The sequence below is a fragment of the Crassostrea angulata genome, chromosome 10 (assembly GCF_025612915.1).
Source record: "Crassostrea angulata isolate pt1a10 chromosome 10, ASM2561291v2, whole genome shotgun sequence".
Classification (NCBI taxonomy): Eukaryota; Metazoa; Mollusca; class Bivalvia; order Ostreida; family Ostreidae; genus Magallana; species Magallana angulata.
The window spans coordinates 21063710-21087701 of NC_069120.1; the positions used below are offsets into that span (position 1 = coordinate 21063710).

General features: G+C 33.5%; 3 protein-coding genes across 4 annotated transcripts in view; 2 read left to right on the plus strand and 1 right to left on the minus strand.

Annotated features, from left to right (window-relative positions):
- Positions 1 to 23992, minus strand: part of LOC128165290 (mRNA export factor-like) — a 105227-nt gene that overhangs the window by 70906 nt on the left and 10329 nt on the right. The window lies entirely within an intron of this gene.
- LOC128165289 (DBH-like monooxygenase protein 1) lies at positions 1622 to 6714 on the plus strand. The gene is made up of 9 exons (XM_052829684.1): positions 1622 to 1754; positions 1893 to 2085; positions 3279 to 3411; positions 3506 to 3604; positions 3702 to 3878; positions 4481 to 4641; positions 5213 to 5456; positions 5693 to 5789; positions 5878 to 6714. Exons 1-9 carry the CDS (start codon positions 1744 to 1746, stop codon positions 6470 to 6472), a joined length of 1710 nt encoding a protein of 569 aa, XP_052685644.1. The 5' UTR covers positions 1622 to 1743; the 3' UTR covers positions 6473 to 6714.
- On the plus strand, positions 8036 to 22985 carry LOC128165287 (conserved oligomeric Golgi complex subunit 3-like). Of its 2 annotated transcripts, XM_052829680.1 has the most exons (22): positions 8036 to 8229; positions 9746 to 9871; positions 9961 to 10022; positions 10902 to 11067; positions 11187 to 11261; positions 11672 to 11764; positions 12048 to 12176; positions 12596 to 12720; positions 13919 to 14045; positions 14259 to 14350; positions 14584 to 14723; positions 14970 to 15130; positions 15378 to 15540; positions 15755 to 15870; positions 16331 to 16420; positions 16893 to 17013; positions 17283 to 17300; positions 20971 to 21053; positions 21152 to 21286; positions 21628 to 21834; positions 22403 to 22501; positions 22765 to 22985. In XM_052829680.1, exons 1-22 carry the CDS (start codon positions 8083 to 8085, stop codon positions 22795 to 22797), a joined length of 2508 nt encoding a protein of 835 aa, XP_052685640.1. In that variant the 5' UTR covers positions 8036 to 8082; the 3' UTR covers positions 22798 to 22985. The 2 variants fall into 2 exon arrangements, with proteins under 2 accessions (XP_052685640.1, XP_052685642.1); XM_052829682.1 differs by lacking the exon at positions 17283 to 17300.

The window sequence follows — 23992 nt, forward strand, 5'->3', positions numbered from 1 at the left end:
TTGTTCATAAAGAAATTATTAATGGCTTGTTTTCTATCGGTGGATGTTTTTGTAACGCTTGTTAGATCTATATAATGCTTACAGCGCGTCAGGTTTATAATTTACTCTTATATCAATGAAAATATCTAATCTTATCACTTTTAACGATCTTAGCACAAGGGTCAATGATATTTCAAATTTGAGTCGTGTAAGCAAAAATGAATGAATAACTTCAATGAAATATTGCCATCACAGGCAACATGCTACAAAAAAAGGTTAGCTTCCTTAGTTTAGCATCTAAAAATTACGGCTTAGATTTAGCACCAAAGACTCATTTGCATTTGAATCACAAGATGTAGCATCCATCCAAGATTATACATGTAGGTCTAGGGAGAGGCTAAGGGAGGGGTTCATGACCCAAAGTCAACCCTGTTATTTGCAGAGTTTTTGAATTCACATCGAGGACATTACCCCTTGAACTAGGAACCCACCGATAAATATAAATGCTATAATTACATAGGTGCACAAATATGAGTTATATGCAAAATAGAAATATCCCTATAGCCCCGCCCACCCACTCACACGAATAGAGATACCGGTATTGTTATTCGGACACTTTCTACATTTTGTCTTTTACTAATTAACAATTTTTTATTAGGGTCATGGACTCATTGACAAACAAAATTGTTAATTAGTAAAAGACAATTTTGTGAAAAATTGTGTTTGAGCATAAAAAAACTTAACTTTTTTTTGGGGGGGGGGGCGGTTCCCTCGAAAAAAAAAGTATCGTTACATATACTTTTGCATTTCATCGTATAGAATAACTACAATTGGTCTACTTTATTGAGTCTTATTTTCTTAAAAATCAACTTATGCACATAAAAAAAAGAATACCAGTGCTGTATCTAGATAGGATCGATGATGACTTAGATATAACAAATGAAAAGCTGTCAATGTGACAGCAAACCGGGTTTTCTTTTATGTGAACTGTATCCATAATCCATGTCAACCCTGAATTGATAAACACTACCTACCGTATCCAGTGAAATGGAGTACTTAATATGCAATATTTTGCCAAAATATGACTAAGTTCAAAAGGTGGTATTTTTTTCATAAATTATCAGAAATCAAAATCCTAGCAAAATGCACACCTCTGATATATACATGTATATGTACAATTGATCTGCAAAAGGACAACTTTGTATCTTAAAAACTGTAGGAAGAGTTATCCGTACAATGAGGGTACCCTATATGCAATATTTTGCCAAAATATGACTAAGTTCAAAAGCTGGTATTTTTTCATAAATTATCAGAAATCAAATTTTATTAGCAATATGCACATCTCTGATATATGTATTATTGATCTGCAAATCTTGAAAACTGTAGGAGTAATTCGTACAATGATGGTACCCGTTTGACAGCCGCCCGACCGCCATTTTCACAATTTTTAATAACCGGATTAACCCTTGGAAAACCTGGTTAAAAATGAACATGTAATTAAACATGCTATCAACAGAAAAAAAAAAATAGAATAAATGCATAATTAAAGCGAAGCGAGAGAAAAATAGCTACTGAACTTTAGATAATTCCATGCTATTAACTTGTTATAGTTATGAAACGAACAGCAGCAAAAAGTACTCAAAGTTCTCGTAGGTTACACAGTTCTTGCGAAAATGACTCAGGCGTAGTTAGCATAGCTGTTTATCATACATCAAAACTACATGCGCAACCTTTATCCCCGCATTCAAACAGCCATCTGCAAGCATGCTTCCACGGTGAGTTGAAAATCTGTGTCCCATATTCTAACCTTTGGGATGCCATCGTTAAATTTGAATCTAATTTCCTAATCTTGATGAGATATTTACGCTTATAATAAGACATTCTTGTAATAACTTTTTCCTTTTGATTTTCAGATTTATTTGCCTCCTTTTATTATGGGGTTCTTCATGCTTTGGATTTAAGAGTTTTCAGCAGCGGATACCGAATGGGGACATGGTGCCTCATTCATGCAAACCAAATTTTTTGTGGCATGGATTGGGTCATGAGAACGAATTGGGGGGTGGGGCGAGAAACTCTTTCGGGATGGATTTCGCTGCCGCGGGTTTGGTAAGTTTTACATGTCTTATTTCAATTAACGTACCATGGGTTTTATTACCATAAATCAGCGACAAAAAAAATCAAATAAATCAAACGTATAAATAGAGTAAACATTAAAAGATTCCTAGCTCAATGTGTTGGAAATATTTTTACTCTATAGGATATACAAATTAAACAATTTGAACTAATCTTTTAAAACTATAGTATAAGAAACTAAATGAATAAAATGGAAAAGCAGCTAGTAGTGTTTTAAAAATATGTACAAGGTTCGTCACGGTCGCCTTTTCATTTTTTTAAGACCGGTTCATCTGCCAATACATACAAAATCGAATATCTTGCTTTGAAAAAAGGTTTTTGCTGTTTCTTCATTTGACACGCTTAAAACTAAAAACATTGATGGGCGCTGGCTTGTTTTTATAAACGTTTTCAACAGACCCGGCCAAAATCTGATTGCAATCGTAGAACTCTGTATAGTGGTGATCCACATAGTCAGATATAGCCGCGATAATACAGTTTCAACCGTCCACAGACAGCCAAAGATTCAAAGGTTCAAAAAGAGGGAAAGGAAATCGTTTAATAACTCCGGCGATGTATTTTAACACTGTTTTTGATATATTTTTTCTCCTTCAAGTTTAATAAATGTAACGCCTTTGAAATTAAAAAAGATAGGAAATTGTACTAAATGATATAAATATATATGATGCACTTTACTAAATTCAAGACGACAAAAGATTACTGAAAAAAAAATATCAAGGGCTGTTTGATTGTTGAAATTTAGATGACACACGCGTATCCGCTGATGCTATGAAACATGTAACGTGTACTCTGAAAATGGTTTGTTGAGAGTGTAACCTAAATTAAGAGTGCAAACAGTTTAAAAATTGTGTTTAAGATCGTCCCTTAAAGTTCGTCTTTGAAATGCAACAGGACTGTTTAATTTATCAGTTTCGCTAAAAAAAAAAGTGTACGATTATAATTTTTTATACGAATAAGTTATTTAAATTCATGTACTTTAAGTTTAGTGGATGGAATGTCATATTTCTTTTACAATGTTTTAAACGACTTTGAATGTTTGTAAAGTACAAATTTTCTTTACAATAAATTAGGTTTTAAAAATGTGCAAATTACACGTTTTGCTTATTTGAGAGAAATCAATGACAATTCTATTAAAGAGATAATATTATTCTTTTTTTATTATATAGAAATGGACCAAGGAACTTTGTGAGAAAGACTCGGATGGCGACGGACGAACGAACGGACAAGAGCTCGGTGACCCGAACTGTACTTGGAAAGAAAACTCCACCCCAGAGACAAACCAAGGCCTCTCACATCCAGGTACGTAGTGGAAAACCTAATTATCCTAAAAATTCTTAAAAGCCGACAAAACCAATGAATTTATTTAAAAAACTTTTTGATGTGAATTTTTAAGGAGTTTGTGAGCCCCACGACAGTGACTTGTGCAAACCGAAGAATACGTGGCTGAATTGTGAACTTGAAAGCTTCAAATGCGATGCAATCAAGAGTCCTGGTCAGTAAAATTAATGAATAACAAATTAAAGTAAATTTTTTGATAATATTTATACTCTCTGCACTTATTATTACTTGTTTTTTTTTTAATTGAACAGAGGTGAAGAATGTTACCATTAGATTTCCAAATACATCAGTACCCAACTTTGAGACGAACTATTTTTGTATGACCTTTGACCTCCCAACTGATGGGGATTACCACGTCATTGCAATGACCCCTGTGATTGAAAATAAGAATGTGATGCATCATATACTGCTTTTTGGATGCGATTCAGGTCGGTTGGATTCACTTAAACTATAAAATGCTTTCTTTGGTGATTCATTCGGGATATGAAGGTAGCGACATTGCAGAAAATATACAAAACCCGAGTTAGCGGGTTATGTAAATTTTTTCTATGTTTACATAAAGAATAAGTTTTCCACTTATAGAGGAAATAATACTTGGTAGATGCAAATATTTGAAAATAACATGTTAGTGGTCAATGTCAATGCAGTTCAAGCATAGATTACAGACAAGGGTTTGGAGACACTTTTCTTCATTGAATTCTAATTTTTGGATATCATGTTTGTCTGTTTTCTTGGGTGCCCATTGATAAACTGCTGAGTCTGGTTGTTTAGAATGGAATCAAAATTGTTTTGAACACTTTATCCACTATGCCCACAATAGTTTTCGATGACTCACAACGATATTGTATTGCACTTCTGTAAATGGATGAGTAGCTTTCAACCATTCAATTCTCTCATGCAAGTCTACCCTCCCCAAGGTCGAAAGGGGGGGGGATGTGGAGTGGATGCTGTACTAGCAGATTATCGTGGTTAAGTTTCAAATACATTATCTTGAGTTTTTCTCTTTCTTTCCTTTCAAAAAATGTATCAGATAAACAGGGCGAAGCCAGTGGGCCAACAGCATGCGAGATGGGATCCGTCCAGTGTAACACGTTGTTTGGGGCCTGGACGGTGGGGTCAGCAGGTCAATGTCTCTACCATGAAGCAGGGATCCGGATTGGCCAGAAAGGGATTAAAAGGGTCTTGATGCAGGTATAGTTTTCCAAACAACAAATGAAACATGTTTACGTTAACGGTGCGGTGTTGATTTTATCCAGATATGTTTGATTTCCGAAAAATGGCAAAAAAAAATCTAATTATATACTTCATTCTGTGGAAAGAAATTCCGGGTCGTAGCATCGGGGGGGGGGGGGGGTGCAGGGGGAGGGGCCTTCCCTCCCCCCCCCCCCCATTATTTTGTCGCAGCAAAGATTTTTTGCTAAATTACATATAAAAGTGTGAATAACGAAATAACGATGGAGTTGCCCCCCCCCCCTCGCAGTATGTAAAAAAAAAATTGAAATGAAATAACGAAATTAAGACGGATTAGAATTTTCATGATTCTGGAAAGTTCCTTTTTTCGGGGGGGGGGGGGGGGGGTTCCTTATTCGATGAGTCTGCCCCCCCCTTTCAAAAACGATGTTGCGTGCGTGAAATTAGATGGGATTTGATGGATTTATCTGCAAGGTTTTATCATCGATGTAATGAATATTCCCCATGCATGCACACCCTCCACACTTACCACAAAAAAATCCTTTGTTACACGTATGGGTTTTTATCACAGGTGCACTGGAATAACCCAGAGATGCGTGACGACTACAGCGACAGCTCGGGCATGACGTTACACTACACCCCAAAGCTGCGTCCAAATTCAGCTGTCATGCTGATGGTGGGACAATGGTACCTCGAAATACCCCCCGGGAGAGAAAGGCACGCGGAATCTGCTGTCTGCAGCAAAGAGGACACCCATAGACTTCTGACGGGACCCATTAAGATCGTCCGTGCTCTCAACCATATGCACTATCTTGGTACGTATACCATTCGTACAGGACCAATTCTCGCCCCTGCATAGTGCTTTGTATTTTGATCAGATTTGTGTACATATTCTTGATTTGTAATGATCATTCAGTTTTGGACCAAACCAAAGTCTGCATAGCTCGGCCAGACGGGAGAGGGTCATACATGTTGGGCCTGGTTTGCAACTATGGTTTTGGAGAAAAATTTGAATAAATTGTCTTATCTTTTATTACACCTTTGTGTACAGGTCGCGAGGAATCGCTAGAGATAATACGAAATGAAAAGCGGATAGCGTATGTAACAAATGAAACCACTTACAGCTACGATAGACCCAAATTTGTCACGTAAGTGCCCTTAGTTTGGAAACATAGTAACTCTGTTATTCGGTTTTGTTGATTTGATACTTATTACCTTATAATTTGTTATATCCAGGATATCTCCACCTTTGGAAATTCAACCCGGGGATGAAATAAAAACAACGTGCGTGTTCAAATCTAAGAATAAAAAGAAAACAACCTTCAGTGGCAGGGGAACTAGCGATGAGATGTGTTTGGGATTCATGGTTGTTTTTCCCGCCGAAAACCTCCTTTCCCGCACGTGCACAACATGGAGAAGTCTTTCTTTAACAAAACTTTATCGAGATTTGAATCCCTACGGTTGCAACATTACGAACTTTTTTAACCTCTCTCATCCAGACACTCGGCCTCTTTTAGAAAAGCTTGAGAACAATTGCAAACCGTTTTCCATTTGCTTAGAGGAATGCAAAGAGGTGGTGAAAGAAGTCCGGAAACATCCCTGTTTGAGTGGAGATGTCGGGAAATATATAGTACACAGGGCAGCACAGATGTTCAACGGTGACTTCCCCAGGTTCTTGTCCTTGCTTCAGTCATGTGATGTAGAAATGCTGAAGGACAAGCAGGTCCAGAGACTGACCAACAATAACGAAAGCAGCGGAAGTGTCAGTCCGCGGAGACATTTGGAATTGATTGTGTCGTTTCTTTGTGTTACTCTCATCCTTTTAATTTAGATAATATACAGTATTCAATAATGTATCATATGCATGAATGTTTTGTATGATATTGTATATCGAATAAATGTAGAAGTAGCTACATGTACGGGAATTGGGTTTATCCTGAGTATAAACAGATAAACGGGCGAAGATCGTCCTGTCTTACTTCAGTGCTGTTGTCTCTGACTTCAATTGTTCATGCATAGAATGCAATGTTTCTAACGCTTGTTTGCTTTTTTAAATAAATGACTTGTAAAGAATTTTTTTTTATGCAAAATTATTAATGAAAACACAAGAAACCGATTTGTTGTGTCATAATTGAAACATTCAAAATAGATGATTTTTTTTTTTTATCAAAATAAGTACATAGAAAACATAGCAAGAGTTCAAATAATTGCAAGCTCGGTTTCTTGCCTATTACTCAATCATGAACTGACATTCGTATATGGCCTTGCACAGAATACCCAACTAAAGCGTTATAGACATAAGAAATGTCTATAGATAGATTTAACCACGCTCCGACAATATTATCACCTCAGAATAATTCAAAGAACGATTTCCTATTACTTATATTTATATTTTTCTAATTAAAACAACATTTTAAAACCACTATTTTTTACGAAGCACATGCTATTACTACGCGGCGCAAAATTAATTCTAATGTTATCATAGACAAAGACAGTTGAAAATGTAAATATAATGATTTATAATACATTGCAAGATTGATTCTGGTCTCTCCTGCTATATGACACATCTAGGGCAGGGGCTACCTCTCGATTCTTGAATTTGTTGATACTTTTATAATTTAAATTTCCTGTAATTTGAAAATAAAAATCCACCATCTCGGACATCTCTATCGATCCACTGCTCATAAAGCCCTATATTGATTCTGATCTCTCCTGCTATATGACACATCTAGGGCAGGGGCTACCCTCTCGATTCTTGAATTTGTTGATACTTTTATAATTTAAATTTCCTGTAATTTGAAAATAAAAATCCACCATCTCGGACATCTCTATCGATCCACTGCTCATAAAGCCCTATATTGATTCTGACCTCTCCTGCTATATGACACATCTAGGGCAGGGGCTACCTCTCGATTCTTGTAATTTGAAAGAAAAAAAAATCCATCATCTCAGACATCTCTATCGATCCACTATATATATAAAATAAGCACAAACATTGCAATAACTCTTAAATTGACATATACCTACCAATAGTGAATGATAGATATATAAAGCACAGAGAAATTCACCTTATTGGAGCTCCACCTCCGCCCCGGTCAGGGCTTGAACTCACGATCTCTGGAACCCATTCTAGCAGTGAGCGGCCACCACATTGTTCAGGTGAGAGATATGGCTCATGGGCCTATTTGTCGCAGTGGAATAGTAGGGAGAATTTGTTTGGAAATGCATTGTTTCTAAGATAACCTCGTAGAAATCAAAATTTTTTTAGTATTAGTGTTATGTCGTGTATTATTATGGTATGTATATAAAAATCAATAAGGCTTAAATTTCCAAAAATATCCGAATAATAAAATAACTTTGTTTCTACATCGAGTCTTAACTTTCTTTTTCACAGATCGAAAGAATGGATGAAACGTAAACTTTTCAGTTTTTGAGCGTAGTATGTCAAAGATGAACAAACGCCTTGTGAGAGAGAGACTGGCAAACTGGGAGTCACGCAACAATCCTCTGACGGCTTTGTCAACGAAACAAAAAGACACATGTATACAGATATCTTCAATAGTGAATGAAAGGCGGATTCCAATAGATGTAAGACGTGTCACACTGTCAGTCTAGTCTGTCAAGAAGCCATTTATGTTGTTATTTTGTTTAATGATTTTTTACGCTTAGATATTTTGAATTCACTTTATTTTATACATTTAACTCTATAGACTGTTCCCAAAAAAATACGCAGTAAATGTGGGCGAATTTTGATAAAGATAGTAAATATACTCTGGTGCTAAAATGTATGTCAATTTTTTTCTTTTCACTATATATGTTATTGAAAACCAATTTTTTTAAAGATTCGTTAAAAAATAATCCCTTGGCCATAAAAAATAACCCCTTGGCCAATTTTGAAAGGACTTGTATTGATAAATTAAGAATTTCTCTACTTTCCTTTGGCATCATATCTTAATATTATTCCAACCTTCAGTTCTTGTTTTAACAACATTGTATAATAAGCAAAATTAAATGTTTTATTCATCTTTTTAATACATGACATTCTAAAAAAAAAAAAAATGCAAAGAAATACATTTCGAATGAAATCATTCTCGTAGAATTGTGTCAGATTAATTCTAGGGAGGAATGAATTACAGTCAAGTCGTACCCAACCCGACTCGCACCCAAACCAACTCGTACCCAAATATTTGAGTACGACTTCACTAGTCAACTCGTACCCACGGGAAAAAATATATTTATAATTGGAAAATAAAATGAATGGCTTTTATTCGTATGTTGTTATGTTTTGTATATTATCGATAACATTAATATGCGAATTGTATAACAAATTTAAAAGAATTTGTTATAAAAATCTGGTATACTATAGTTCTGTACTTGAATGCGGACGGATCATGAATGGTTATGAGCAGGTTAATATCATCAATTAAAATTAAAATTAATTGCTTTATGTGATTCCGTTCAACCGATCAACCAATGAGTTTGTCAGCACAAAATAAACATGCTGCTCATAATTAAGAAGAAACACACATTTTCATCACTTTTGGTAGATCAACATGGTTCGAAAGAGGTGTGTTTCCTGCAAGAAAACGGTAAGTAAATCATTATATTAGATATTGTTTTATAATTAAAACATATTTTTTGAGTAATCAAATGGATTAGGCAAGAGGCAAAGTTAATTTATAGTTAAATAAAACATAAATAAAAAACATAACATATGAATGAAAACTATTGTATTTTATTTTCCTAGTATAAATATATTTTTCCCGTGGGTACGAGTTGACAAGTGAAGTCGTACTCAAATATTTGGGTACGAGTTGGTTTGGGTGCGAGTCGGGTTTAACTTGATTCCGGAGGAAATGACGTCACATGGCCTCATTAAAATTTTTATAACAGTGTGCAGATTTCAACATGAATTTTCTGTGTTTGTACACATTGTTGATGGAGCTCGCTGCGCTCACCATTACCAGGGGTATTATATATTTATCTGCATCTCATGAACTTTGACTCGACAGATTACATTTTGGACAAAGTAATTATATTTAGGTCTAATGTAATTTGAACAGTTTAAATAAAATAAAAAAATTATCTGTCATTTTTCCTATAGTTGCCAAAGGATGAAGGTCAGTCCAGTCATTCTAAATTGCAAGAGAAGCAGGGTACAGAAGAAACCAGTGCAGTTGAAGAATTCCAGAAAAATGCCCCACAAGAAAAAGCAGAAACAGCACAAGCAGTAGGAACCTATGTACCAGAATACAATTCCATATGATGAAATATTGGGCTTTAAGACTACTATAAAGATCTCTCCTTTTTGTATTTTAGTTTCTATCATGGTACTCTGATCTGGAAAAAGATATGGAAAAAGAGGAAGAAGCTTCATACAGGTATGGATATTTCAAATATTTCCAATTTTAGGAAATGTAATTTACCTTGACTTGCTCAAGTTGCTTTGTGTTTTCTTTATCATTTCATTAAAATTTCATTGTTTCAGATATTTAAATTTCTGCTCTCTATCGTACTTTTAAAAATGACTGAGAGCACAAATTATTAAGCAAGTTGAAAATTGACTCTCTTATTTTTAGTAAATAGATGTAAAAACTTGCTTGTACAGTGTATTTACAAAAATAAATCATCATAGATTAAAGGGACTTGGACACGATTTGACTTAAAATTTTCAAAATTTATTTTTCCATTTTCAATGTTTATACTGATAAATATAGAAGTTTACAATGGTATGTCAAAATTTGAAAGTCAAATAGCAAGTTATAAGCAAGATACAGAGTTTATAATTCTTTGTTTTGTAAACAAAGCTCGAAAGTGTCATTTTTTACAAATGTGTTGTATTGGTGTAAGTTTCAATCAAATGTATCTTTCTTTTGTTGAAAATAGTATTTATGAAGATATTGAATTAGTTTGAATTGTTTTTTGCATGTCATTTTGTCTACGAAATGGTAATTCTCTACATTACATTTTTGTAAACAACTATGAGACTCCAGCTTTGTTTACATAACAACCAATTCTTACCTCTGTATCTCGCTTGTAACTTGACTTTAACATTCAATATTTTGGTCAATCATTTAAAATGCACCAGTTAAACATTTTATACAGAAAAAATGAAAATAATTTTTTTTATCTCAAATTGTGTCCAAGTCCCTTTAACGTGCATCTGTTTGATAGTGTTTTATTGATTTGGATTTTTTTAGTGTCAGATCAATAATAGTATCTCAAATAAAAGCTTGCTTGTAAGAACTCCTAACTTGTAGACAATACATAGAGGAGTTACAGGGGTACCAGAGCCAGTGTGATGGAGTTCTAGGGGAGGTAACAACAGCCTTGACCTATCTAGCCGGACTTCAGAAGCAATATATCAGTGTTTCCACTAAAACCAATGCTTTACATGAGGCCTGTGAACACTTACTTGCTGAACAGGTAAAAAATCTATTTGATGACCTTCAATTTAATATTGAAATGATACATTTTTAAAAACTTTCTCAGTAATTATCAGATTATGATCGTATTACGGTATATGACAAATTTTTATTTTTCAGACAAGGTTGATGAATACAGCTGAAAATATCAGTAACAAATTGTCATATTACAATGAATTGGACAAGATCTCAAGTGTAAGTTTTGAAAAAAGTTTGAATACTGTCTCCTAGAAAGGACATTTTGTTCTAAGAATGGGCACTAGGTATCTTGATTTTCCTGGCTTATCACTTTGCTTCATAGCCTTTGTCTAACAGTTTTGATGGAAATAATGTTTGTAAACATTTTGTTAACTGTTACATAGAATACAGCATACAGTTGTATACTGTGACACTACCAGTATTTCTTCCACCCTTTAGTTGGGACTGGGACAACTAGAATTTATGTTGGTCATTTCTTCAATGTCGCCAACGATTATTTCACATTATATCTTAACAGTTGCTGAAATAAACTCTAAACTCGAAAAACAACCAGACTCACATTTATCGTTAAATATTTTACGTGTAATTATACATGCTTATATCCCAAATGTTTTGAATTTTTTTAGAAACTGTCTTCTCCCACGCTGATGGTAACCAATGAATCCTTTGTTCCAATGCTATCTCGCCTGGATGAATGCATTTTGTACCTGAAAAATAATGTAAGTAAAATGCATTTGTTGATTGATGAGTTGCAGGCTTTGAAATTTACATGTACATTCCATCGAAAAACTATGTTCAGTTAAGAGAATTACCTTCTATTAAGTGTATAAAAACATGTACCATTTAAATTTTAGAGATCTTTTTAATTTGCAACCTTGAAATTTTTTTTACGTCAGTGATATGGTGCAAGTAGTTTCAAATTTTTTTTATGAAGACTGAATGATTTGTACAACGGTAGGATAAATTGTACATGTTGGGACATTTTTTCATTTTACTCAACAGTTGAATTACAAGGAGAGTCAGACATATTTGGCCAGACTCAATCAGTGTCTGTCTCGAGCTCTGAATCTCATCAAATCTCACGTCGTCAACATTCTACAGTCTTCCACCAGGCAGGTTCAAGAGAAAAGGGTAAGGACAACATTGTGATATAATGTATAAATGTAATATAGATTGAAACAAAAATCTGAATTATGTAGACATTTTTGAATTGGATTTGAAATTTCACCAACTTTGCATACGAAAACTTACTTAGCCAGTGTTTTCTGAAGTGACATCAAACAACTCATTTAACAAAAGCCAATCGCATATGGATGTAATGATCATGAATATATGCTGTTGCTTTTGTTTTCCATGATTAAAGTCATTACATGTACATGTATGCATTACATTCCTAAATTGTATGGTACATGCATATGTGTTACATATTATTTAGGGACTTTTTAAGAAGATTTTTTTCTCTCAAAGTTTATAATGTGTTTATAGTTAAAAAAAGGTTTTATAACAATAAGTTTGAAAAATTAATTTATCTTATCACTCTATTGACACAGAGCTCAACTTCATCTCAACTGGGGGACAATGCATTTACTTTGTTTTATGGAAAATTCCGAGCCAATGCACCAAGAGTGAAAGCCTTGATGGAACAGCTCGAAATCCGGCTGGATAAAAGTCCAGAGTAAGTTGATTAAATACTGTAAATTCCTTATTTTACGTGAGTACTTAATTCCGCTGCTTGTATCAAAAGGCGAGAATATAAAATCGCGATCACCAATTTTTTGTTATTATTTCCTATAGCTCAATCTGTCTGCAAATAAAAGCGAGGTTTTAAAATCTGCGAGGGTTGCTTCTCGCGATTTTACACGGAAATTAATTCCTCGAGTTTAATTAGTAATCTACAGTAATAGACAGGCAGATTCATATCAAAAAATGAAGGTTATTCTTGTACTTGTTTTGGAACCAGGAAAATAATTATGTAATATGCACTGTACTAACAGTATGTGGAAACTACATGTATTACATGTACCTACTATCCATAGATAGAAAACATATTATATCTGGTACCCTTTAAATCTGCTTGGTCCGATTTTTTTGTTATTACAGTATCAAATTTTTTTCTATACAAACCATTTATCTTAGAAAGTTATGGACTTTCTCCTATTTACACCAGCAGAATCAGTCTCCTTTCAAAGTTAAAAATATTCAAAGTAAATAAAAATAATTTCTTTTTGGGCAAACGAAAAAACAAACCTAAATGCATCACGGGAATGTTTAGAAAAGGAAACCGTTTGGTTTCGTCCCCCGAATAATTGGGGTTATTCAACCCGCATGCTATGCATCGATTGTAAAGAAAGCAAACTTCAGAAATATTAGCGAACAAAACGTACACATGTTTATTTGTAATTTGTCTGATCATTTAGACCTTTATTTATAGCGATGTCGAAGTCGTAATACAACCATTCCCGTCTCATCGTCAGGGGTGAACTTTAACATGAGGCGAAATAAACTGTACCCTTTTATGTTGTTTGTTTTGTTAGCCAATTTTGCATGTATTTTTCTTCATTAAAATTTGGCCTAATTGACTGGGAAAACTACTACAATGTCTATTATTATAGATATACTTAGCATAACCATCGTTTAAAAGCGTGCATAAAATTCGATATAAAATCGGACCAAGCAGCTTTAAATGACAGTAATCCATTATATAATACTTGGTGTACCAAGATAAAATGTGGATGTATTTTCATAGTCAAGTTATAATTGATTTAAGGGACATTGAAGTTATAATATACACTGTACATATTTTTGAAGTAACTTGTAGAGAAAAGTTGTAACACCATGATATCCCTATGACTAGATGTTGATGTGTATTACAGGTACAGCCAGGCATTAGTGGACTGTCAGCAGTGTTACTTCAGCCAGCGGGAACAGCTGCTTGGGCCCAGTATCAGCTCCACCATCAACGACCTGGCCACAAAGCACGCCAGAGACCACTGCGCTCTGGTGGGTACAGTGTTACTGTCTGATGAAAGTTCTTACATTCTGAAAGAAGTCTCCTTTTTAATTTAATGATACAAATCATATCATGTCAGATTCATACATGTACTTCTACTTTGCTGAAGAAAGTCTTTTGTTATTTTAATGATACAAATCTTAATTTTGGAAGTCTAGATTCTCTGATAGAATTATCTACATGGATATTTATTTTGTTTTCAGATGAGGAGTGGCTGTGCCTTTATGGTCCATGTCTGTGAGGATGAATACCAGCTGTACTATAACTTCTTCACCAAACACACAGGTCTTCTAGAGTGAGTACCAGTTCATAGTTATATCCACAACCAAGATATTGCCAATGGCTTGCATGTACATATACATGTATGTACATAGAATTTGGTTGTTTAGATATCACATTCATCAAACAAGTGCTAATCATTTATAAAAGTCAAAGAACATTGAGCAACAATAACCGGAAAAGGTTATAGGGACAGTGAGGGACGTCAAGTAGCTCTTTGAAAATGAAGTTATACATTGATAATTTCAGTGAAATGCTTGAGCGACTGTGTAACAACTTGTATGACGTTTTCCGACCACTCATCATCCATGTCAACCATCTGGAGACCTTGGCAGAGCTTTGTTCCATCATGAAGGTGGAAATGCTGGAGGAACATACACAAGCCAATGGTAACAGTCAAAATATAATAACGCTAGATATAAGTAACTTTTAAAGCCTATGTTTTATTGTACAAATATTTTCTGCTCTCGTGTACGATTTCCCTAAATTCTTTTACTCTGTTCATAATTTTTACCTTATTTTAAACTTCTAGATATTTTTTAAGGAGATTTTTTTCTCGAAACTATAACTAAACAATTTAAAGTGAAAGATTAATGATTATCTTTTTAAAAAAAGATTTTTATTTTCCATTTCAGCCCAGGAGTTGTCATCCTTTGGTAATGTCTGTCGTCAGATGTTGATGGACATGCAGGAACGACTGGTGTATAGAACCTACATCTATATACGCTCAGACATCCTGCAATATTCAGCAGCACAGGGAGATCTAGCTTACCCTGAAAAATTAGAGATGATGCAGGTACAACAACAAAGTATTGATCAAATGAAAAACTAGAAGTAAATTGACACTACCAGACAATCATGTTTAAAGTTTGACGAGTACTGGAAGTGAATTTTAGCAACGGTCAAAAATATTTTGTTAAATGGGTACTAATGCATAGACTGATGCAAATAATATGTAAATAAAGTAAAGTGAGTGAAAGAATTGTAAAATGTATACAGATTTGGTCAGATATGGCTGTCCTCTCACTTTTGATTGGTTTTAGAGCATTGCTGAGAGCATCAGAGCAGGGGAGACTAAGGGACACACCCGGACTCCCTCCTCATCCTCACTGAAGGGCCACTCCCGCTCTGCCTCAAACGCCTCCAGCACCAGTCAGGAGGTGGCTGAACTGACTGAGGCGGGCAAGAACAGCCCAGACCAGACAGGTAGACCTGCATACTTCACCCAGATACATATGTAATGTGTACCTGTACATTGTGAACGTCAAACCAAACTACTTAACTCATGGTCAATTATATTACATGTACTTATATGTATATAGTCATTTACTTATATTTATACCACTTATGATGGATTCCCATGATCTTAAAAAGTATTGGTATAAGACATTGTGTACAAGGAACCTCATTCCCATTGTAGAAGTGAAGAGTGTGACCAGTACGATGCCCATGTCCCCAGCGGACCTCCATGGAATGTGGTACCCAACAGTACGAAGGACACTAGTGACTCTGTCCAAACTCTACAGATGTATCGACGTAAGTTTCTGTCAAAGCTGTATTGGTGCAATGTACAGGTATATGCAAAGACAGTGTCTATAACTCATGCATATGTGTTCATGTATTTAATTTAGCCAGGGTTAGAATTATATTGTTAGTGTGTACAAATTTAATGAAGTTCCAAACCTTATCAGCTTCACATGTACACTCAACTTATTCAGCAGAAATGTTGGTGTTTTAAGATTAAAATTAATTGTCTAAGTATAAAATGTATTTTCTAGATGTTGATTTTAAATGATACTCCATTTCACTGGAATTTCTAATAGATTGACATGAATTCCAAAACAAGTAAAATGTTCTGTAATGTCAGTTTAACATGGGTATGGGTATTGTTTGAATTCTCTCTTCTGTGTGTATGTAGACTTTTACCTTTATAAAATTGTACCAGTATATTAATAATGATAATTCACATGATTCTATTTAATTCAATTTCTTATAGAAAACAACATTTCAAGGCCTCTCTCAAGAAGCTCTACAGTCTTGTATACAGTCACTGAAAATCGCAAAGGAAGGCATTACCAAAAGAAAGGTACTCATCATTTTATCATTCTGTATCATGCTAGCTGCTCACTGGGAAAGGGAATTAACTTCTTATAAATCATGATGAGATTGTTGACTTTCAATGTATGGTAATGTATCAGAAACTTTTAAGTCCATCATCAAAACAAGAGTAAATTGGTGTGGCACCTCAAATAAAATGTATACATACACAGTTTATGAAGGTGCATCATTGAGGCAGACAAATGCTCTTGATTTCTATCAGCCAAAAACTTTGAAATGGGCATGTAAAAGTTAAATTTGACACAAAATATCTGGTACTCAAAGTCCATGGTCCTGTCCAAATGGCTTTAGGAATACAAGTAAAAGCTAGAACAAAGTTAATTAACTGTTATATTTTCATACAATTGATTATAAGAAATTCCTAGTGCAAATTTTGAAATTTTTGTGTGTACTGGTAAATTATTTAAATTTCACAGAATTCTATCATCTTATTTTGACAGACATTGATGGATGGCCAACTGTTTCTGATAAAACACTTGCTGATTCTTCGGGAACAAATCGCACCATTCCAAACCGACTTCTCTATCAGAGAAACAACACTAGATTTCAGCAAACTAAAAGGTATCTTCCTCAGATCGTCTTCAAATTAGACAGCATTATTGATATGAAATGTTATGGGTGAAGTACATGGTAAATTATTAGGCACATATACAAGTACACTATATATACACACACTGTATACTTTAGTATCATTATGAATTACAGTACATGGAGATATTCACTTTACCCATCCATAAAGTAACCGACATGTGACTTCTTATTATTCATGTGTGTATGAATTTCTGATGTTGATCTCTGAACATGGGCATTACATTGTCAATTTTTTGCAGATTTTAACAAAATGAAAGGTACATAATCTCACTTGTTCATGTTCTCAAATGTTGTCCCTGGTGAGTGGTTATAATGTGTATGCAGCCGGGAATATTATGTCTCTAATTATCTCTGGAAGAAAAGCTACCTGTGCATGATTTGTGCCATGATCCAATGTGTCACTTTTGTTATAGCTCGTCTCCTGGTCTTTTTCCAATATTGCATGATGTGTCAGAGACTGTATATACATAACATTGTGGTGTACAGTCTTCATTACTTAAAACTGTATCCAAACAATATGCAACATTCATGTACATTGTATTAATATTCAGAGACTGTCCAAATGCACTCAAATTTTTTTTATAGTGTAAAAGATAAAATTTCATTTGTCTCTTGATATTTACTGATACAATGCACAATCCCGTACATAGACTTAATGTTGATGAAATTTTCATGATCATCCAGCTTTTTGCTAAATTTAAGCCTGATTATAAGTTTGATATGGAATTATTATTCTAAATAAAATGTTGTACCCCCTTCTTTGCTTATGAAGCATTTACATTTAATGTCATTGATGTGTACAAAATGTAAGGAAATGGGCATTCATTTTGTAGCATACATGTATCACGGTCAAGATACATGTAGGTACATGTATATACCTTGTTTTTAATGGTCCACCGTGGTAATAGTAATTGTCATATCTGTCTTTTATCCTTCCATCCTTCTCTCAGTCAGTCAAACTTTGCGTTTTGATCAGTTTCAAAGAAACTGTGCAAGATATCTGAATCATACTTCATGCATTTGTACATGTATGAAGTTCTACAGGTATTCAATGACATGTTCCATGGGCATATATTTCTAAGTTTTATTTTTAGCTCACCGAGACGAAGTCAGGGGGAGCTTATGCTATACCCTCGGCGTCGGCGTCAGCGTCCGGACCTGGTTAAAGTTTTTGTTGCAGGTCCTGTATAAAAGCTATTACTTGTCCTATCTTCACCAAACTTGTATGGATAATGCATCTGGACCTACTTATGGACTTGAAAGACTTGAATGCTGAATCTGAGTCTTAAATTTCAGATGCTGGAGGAGGTTAAGGTTGTTGGACCAGGTTAAAGTTTTTGTTGCAGGTGCCCTTTGATAGCAATATCTAAGTTACTGCAGGTCCGTACTTCACCAAACTTGCATGGATGGTGTGTCTTATGATACTGATGCACCAGACAGGCTCGAGTGCTAAATCTGAGCTTTAGGTTTCGGATGCTGGAGGAGGTTAAGGTTTTTGGAGCAGGTTAAAGTTTTTGTTGCAGGTGCCCTCTAATGATTATATCTTAGTTACTGCTGGTCCTAACTTCACCAAACTTGCATGGATGGTGCGTCTTATGATACTGATGCACCAGGCAGGCTTGGGTGCTGAATCTGAGCCATAGGTTTTGGATGCTGAAGGAGGTTAAGGTTTTCTGAGCTGGTTAAAGTTTTTGAAACAGGTGCCCTCTGATGATTTTATATTAGTTATTACTTGTCCTAACTTCACCAGACTTCCATGGATGGTGCGTCTTATGATACTGATGCACCTGACAGGCTTGAATGCTGAGTCTGAGCCACAGGTTTCAGATGCTGGATATGGTTAAGTTTTTTGGAACAGGTCACATATTTAATAGATAATAGTACTATTTCAAACTTGCATAGTTGATTAAACTGTAATATGAATGAATCACAGAGGAAGCATCAGATGCAGAGCCTGATACCATTATCAAGGATGCTAAAAAATATATCATAGTTATTACTGGTCCTAACTTTACTAAACTTGCATGGATGGTGTGTCTTATGATACTGATGCACCTGACAGGCATGAATGCTGAATTTGACCCATAGGTTTCGGATACTGGAGGGAGGTTAAGGTTTTAAGAGCTGGTGTTTTTGGAGCAGGTGCTCTCTTATGATTATATCTTAGTTATTACTGGTCCTAACTTCACAAAACTTGCATGGATGATGCATCTTATGATACTGATGCACCTGACAGGCTTTAATGCTGAATCTGAGCCATAGGTTTCGGATGCTGGATGAGATTTGTTTTTTTGGAACAAGTCACATATTTTATAGATAATAGCTTGCTTAGTTGATTTAACTATATTATAAATGAAACGCAGAGGTAGCTTCAGATGCAGATCTCCATTATCAAGGATGCTAAAAAAATTCTCCTATCTCAAACCTGCTTAATAGATGTGTTCGTTGTTAAATGATATAATATGATTCCTATGATATAGTATTGTATGATATGATACACTATTGTTTTATATGATACAATATTATATCATATATCATATTGTAAAAAGTTATATGATACGATATGATATTTTATCAAATTTTTTGTACATTATGATATGATATTGTATCATGAATATGTTATGTATAGAATTGTTTATTATGATACAATATTGTATAATATGATATTGTATAATATACTATTTAATCACATGCTTTTTTATATGATATTGCAACATACAATATTGTATCATATGATATAATATTATATAATATATTTTGTATCATATGTTACGATATTGTATAATATAATATTTGTTTATAAAATATATTATTATATCATATGAAAATGTATGATATGATATTGTATAATGTGATATTGTATCATTTAATACAATATAGTTTAATATATTGTATGATATGATATAGTACTATATCACATGATATTGAATCAATTGATATAATACAATGTTGTATCTAATCTTATTGTATCATGTGATACAATATCTTATCATGTATCAAATATACAATATCATACAATACAATATCATACTGTAATATTATACAATATAATATCAAATGTTACAATATTGTGATTTATTATGTGATATGATATTGTATAATATATTATTATATTGTATCATTTAATATCAATATCATAATATATTATGATATTGTATTATGTGATCAAATACAATAATGTATAATAAGATACAATGTCATATCATATGTTACTATATCATATTTCATCATTATTTATTACAGTATTTGATTGTAATATATGATATATATTGTAGGTATCATAGGATGCAATATCGTATTTTATATTATTGTATTGATAAACATTGTATCATATAATACCCTATGAAATGAACATATGATTATTATACAATTTTTTGACATATGATAATGTTATACGATATTGTGTCAAAACAGTATCCATGTATATCAAAGATCATTATTAACTATGATTTTCAAATAATATGATAAAAGTGGTCTCATAAAGGTGATTCCTCAGAAAGGTGATGCCTCGTCTCGGTGAGCTTTGTAATCTGTGATTACCTATGTTTGAAAAATAATTTTAGTCGAGATGTCAGTAGCAATTTAGATTTAATAAACTTTTATTAAGTAAAGAAAACCTATGTACTTAAATTACTATCTATATTAACAAATCAGTGATAATTACACTTCATATCTCAAACAGAAACTAACTGTCATTCATTGTAGTTCTAAATTAGTAATCTCAACAATGAGTATGTGTAGTTAAATCACACACAGTTTCCCTTCTGGTTTTACATTAAATTCTACAATTTTTGTGAAAACCTTTTTTGAATAGTTTTGTTTTTACTATGAAAGCTCTGCTGTAATTAAAAATACTGAACATAGATTACATGCATTAAAGAGAATTTAAATAGCCCATGTGATTTACCTATTTAAATTTTTTTGCAGATGCTGCGCGAGGCTTGATTCAGAACAGTTCCAAAATGTTTATGTTCAACAGTAACAACTCTCTGTTGCAGTTCATATTAGAGGTTTGTTCAGTACATGGAGTTTAAAAAAAATATACTTATTTATTTCTTCAGCTGAAAGAAAATTGATTCTTTATTGTCAATATTTTTTTTTTCTGCAGGGCACTCCACATGTAATGGAACATTTTGTGGACTCTAAAAAGGATGTGGATTTGGAGCTGAAAATAACTTGTGAGGAATTCATACATCATATGTCAGACACCTTCAATGAACCACTCAAAACATTCCTCTCAAGAGTATGTGTATTGAGACAGTACAGTATAGAGTTTGACAAAATTTTACTTCAATATAGTGTACCACTAAGCATTTATTGAGTCAATTTTGTAGTACATTTTCTAATGAAAAGATTCAACATTAGATTTTTTTCCCTCAAAATTCAATGATTTTAAGAGATACATGCACGTGTAAGAATTTAATGTTAGGAAAACACATGTACTCACTAATGGAAATAAGTTTATGAACACATGTTCTCTTGTGTATCAGAATTGCCCTGAATACTTGTTTGCAATGTTTTGCATGCAAAAATAGACAAATTCTTCAATTCTTGAACTTGACTGATATGAATTATGTATTTTAGGCTGAGGTAGTCATAAACCTGAAGGAGGAGGAGGGAATCAAAAGTGTCACTCTGCGACAACAGCCATTTGCAACACCTGAAAAACTGCATGATGTAGTGTCAGAGACGTACAAGAACATCAAGTCTCGCCTTCCCACCATACACAAGAGCATGCAGCTTTATATGGCTAATAAAGACACAGAAACCATTCTCTTTAAACCAATTAAGGTGTGTATATAGTACATGCATGTCTATTTTTCAGATTTTTCATGATACTGTTAATACAGGTACAGTCAAACTTTGTTTTTAAGATGTCTGTTGAAATGTCATCAATGTTACAAGATTAGATCTTCTGAGAAGACAAAAGCCGTGTTAGCTCACTTGATTCGAACTGTTTTAAAATGTCAAGATATTTTGAATTTGATACTGTAATGCTGATTCGATCAGAATAATGGCTATTGTTGCTCAGGTGAGTGATGTGGACCCTGGGCCTCTTGTTAAGAAGATGTGATCATGTTTTAACCAAGTCACATTCATATCACATTGGACATTTTAACATTGTTATTTCTCATATTTAGATTTGAGAAAAATGGATCTTTTTAATTTTTTTTACCTATTTGGTTGCATTGTACATGTTTATTATGTGATTTGCTTTATATTCACTATCTATTTTGTTATTTGTTTATTGATGTTAGATGCAATATTAAATCTCTATTTATATACTTAAATACGGTGTATTTAAAAGTAGTCAAGGGAGAAAATGTTGTAAAGTAAAACGAATTCTTTAATTTCGTAGGTGAATATTCAGCAGGCATTTCAGCGATTGTCTGAGATCCTCACTGAAAATTACACTGAAGAAGACCGACAAATTGTGGCCAATCCAAGCCCAGAACAGGTAACATGATTAAATGCATGCAGGCATATTGTTGTGCTGATGATGATCAATAAACAGAGAGAAAAGGGTGGATTAATTATAGTCTATGATTAATTAATGTAGAATTTGATTTTCTTATTTTGGGGCTGCAAATTTTTTAACGTGGTGTTTGAATGAGTTTTAAAAGTAAATTTAACAGAGACTTATTTCATTTAGCCAAATTGATTAAATATAATGTAAATATTTCAACTCTATCTTAAAAGTTTCATGTATTTATTTTTCAGATCAATTTGCTGATATCTACATCTATGCGATGATACCAATGTTTCTTTTCATTAATGAACAGTAATTGATCCCACATGTATATGCATCATAGATTGTTTATTGTTCTTTAAATATATTTATTGATTTTATTATCTCAGTGGTTTAATTTATATTCTTGAAATATCAAATTTATTTACTTCATGTGGTTAAATAAATGAAAATAAAAAAATGATTAAAGCTGGTTGTTTGTTTTTATAAGCTGGGTCACTTACATATGTAAACCAAAGATTCAAATGAAAATATACCGTTAGCTTTTCTGATGATCTGTCATTCATCATAACAGACTGCCCTTTTTTAATCTATGAACTTTTTAGCTTACCTGAGCAATTAGGTAAAAAATTATTTGGTTTCAGAAGTAGGCATTTTTGTCATTATCTGCCTAACACATTTCGTCCACTTCATTAGAATTAACTATTGAGCCATTTTCAACAAATTTGGAACAGGCCATGAGGAGCCAGATTTCAAGTACCTTATATATCAATGAATGGGGAGATATATTGGTAATACATGTATAAAAATCAGTGAAAATCAGTTTGAAAAAATTATTTTCTGAAATCAAATAGTCAGTGATATCAAAGCTTTTTCACACATTTCCGTACACATGCATGACAATGGATTCAGATTCACTTAATTCAAACTACATGTATATGATCCTCAGGAATGCAGGCCTAAATGAGAGTTAATTAACGTTCATCACAGAAATAATTACGGTAAGGAATAAAGCTTAATTTTAAAAGTCTTTCCTTAAAAAAAAAAGAGCATTTTGGGATATAATCAACTTGTAATGTTAATGTCAGGCAGCAATTTGAGATAATAAATACTTTTGGAACTGTACCATGATTCGACCCAGATGCTGCAGCTGGTTAAATTCTAATGAGTACCATATGCAGTACGTAATCTGGACTGGTAATTTGAAGTGTATGTGTGTTTCTACATATATAATAACAGTTGACTTTGATCAGTGTTATTGTACTAGACAGTACATATTATATAAGATCTAATTGTTATTCATTGTACTAGCTACCATACCAAAGGCTATACATATCATGACAAAACATGTATAATTATTATTCATCATACATGTATTGATTATTATGAATTCATAATTCCCTAAATATTTATCTTTTGTTTTATGATTATCTTAAAGAATGTTTATTATACACAACTGTATTTTTTTTTTTTTTTTGC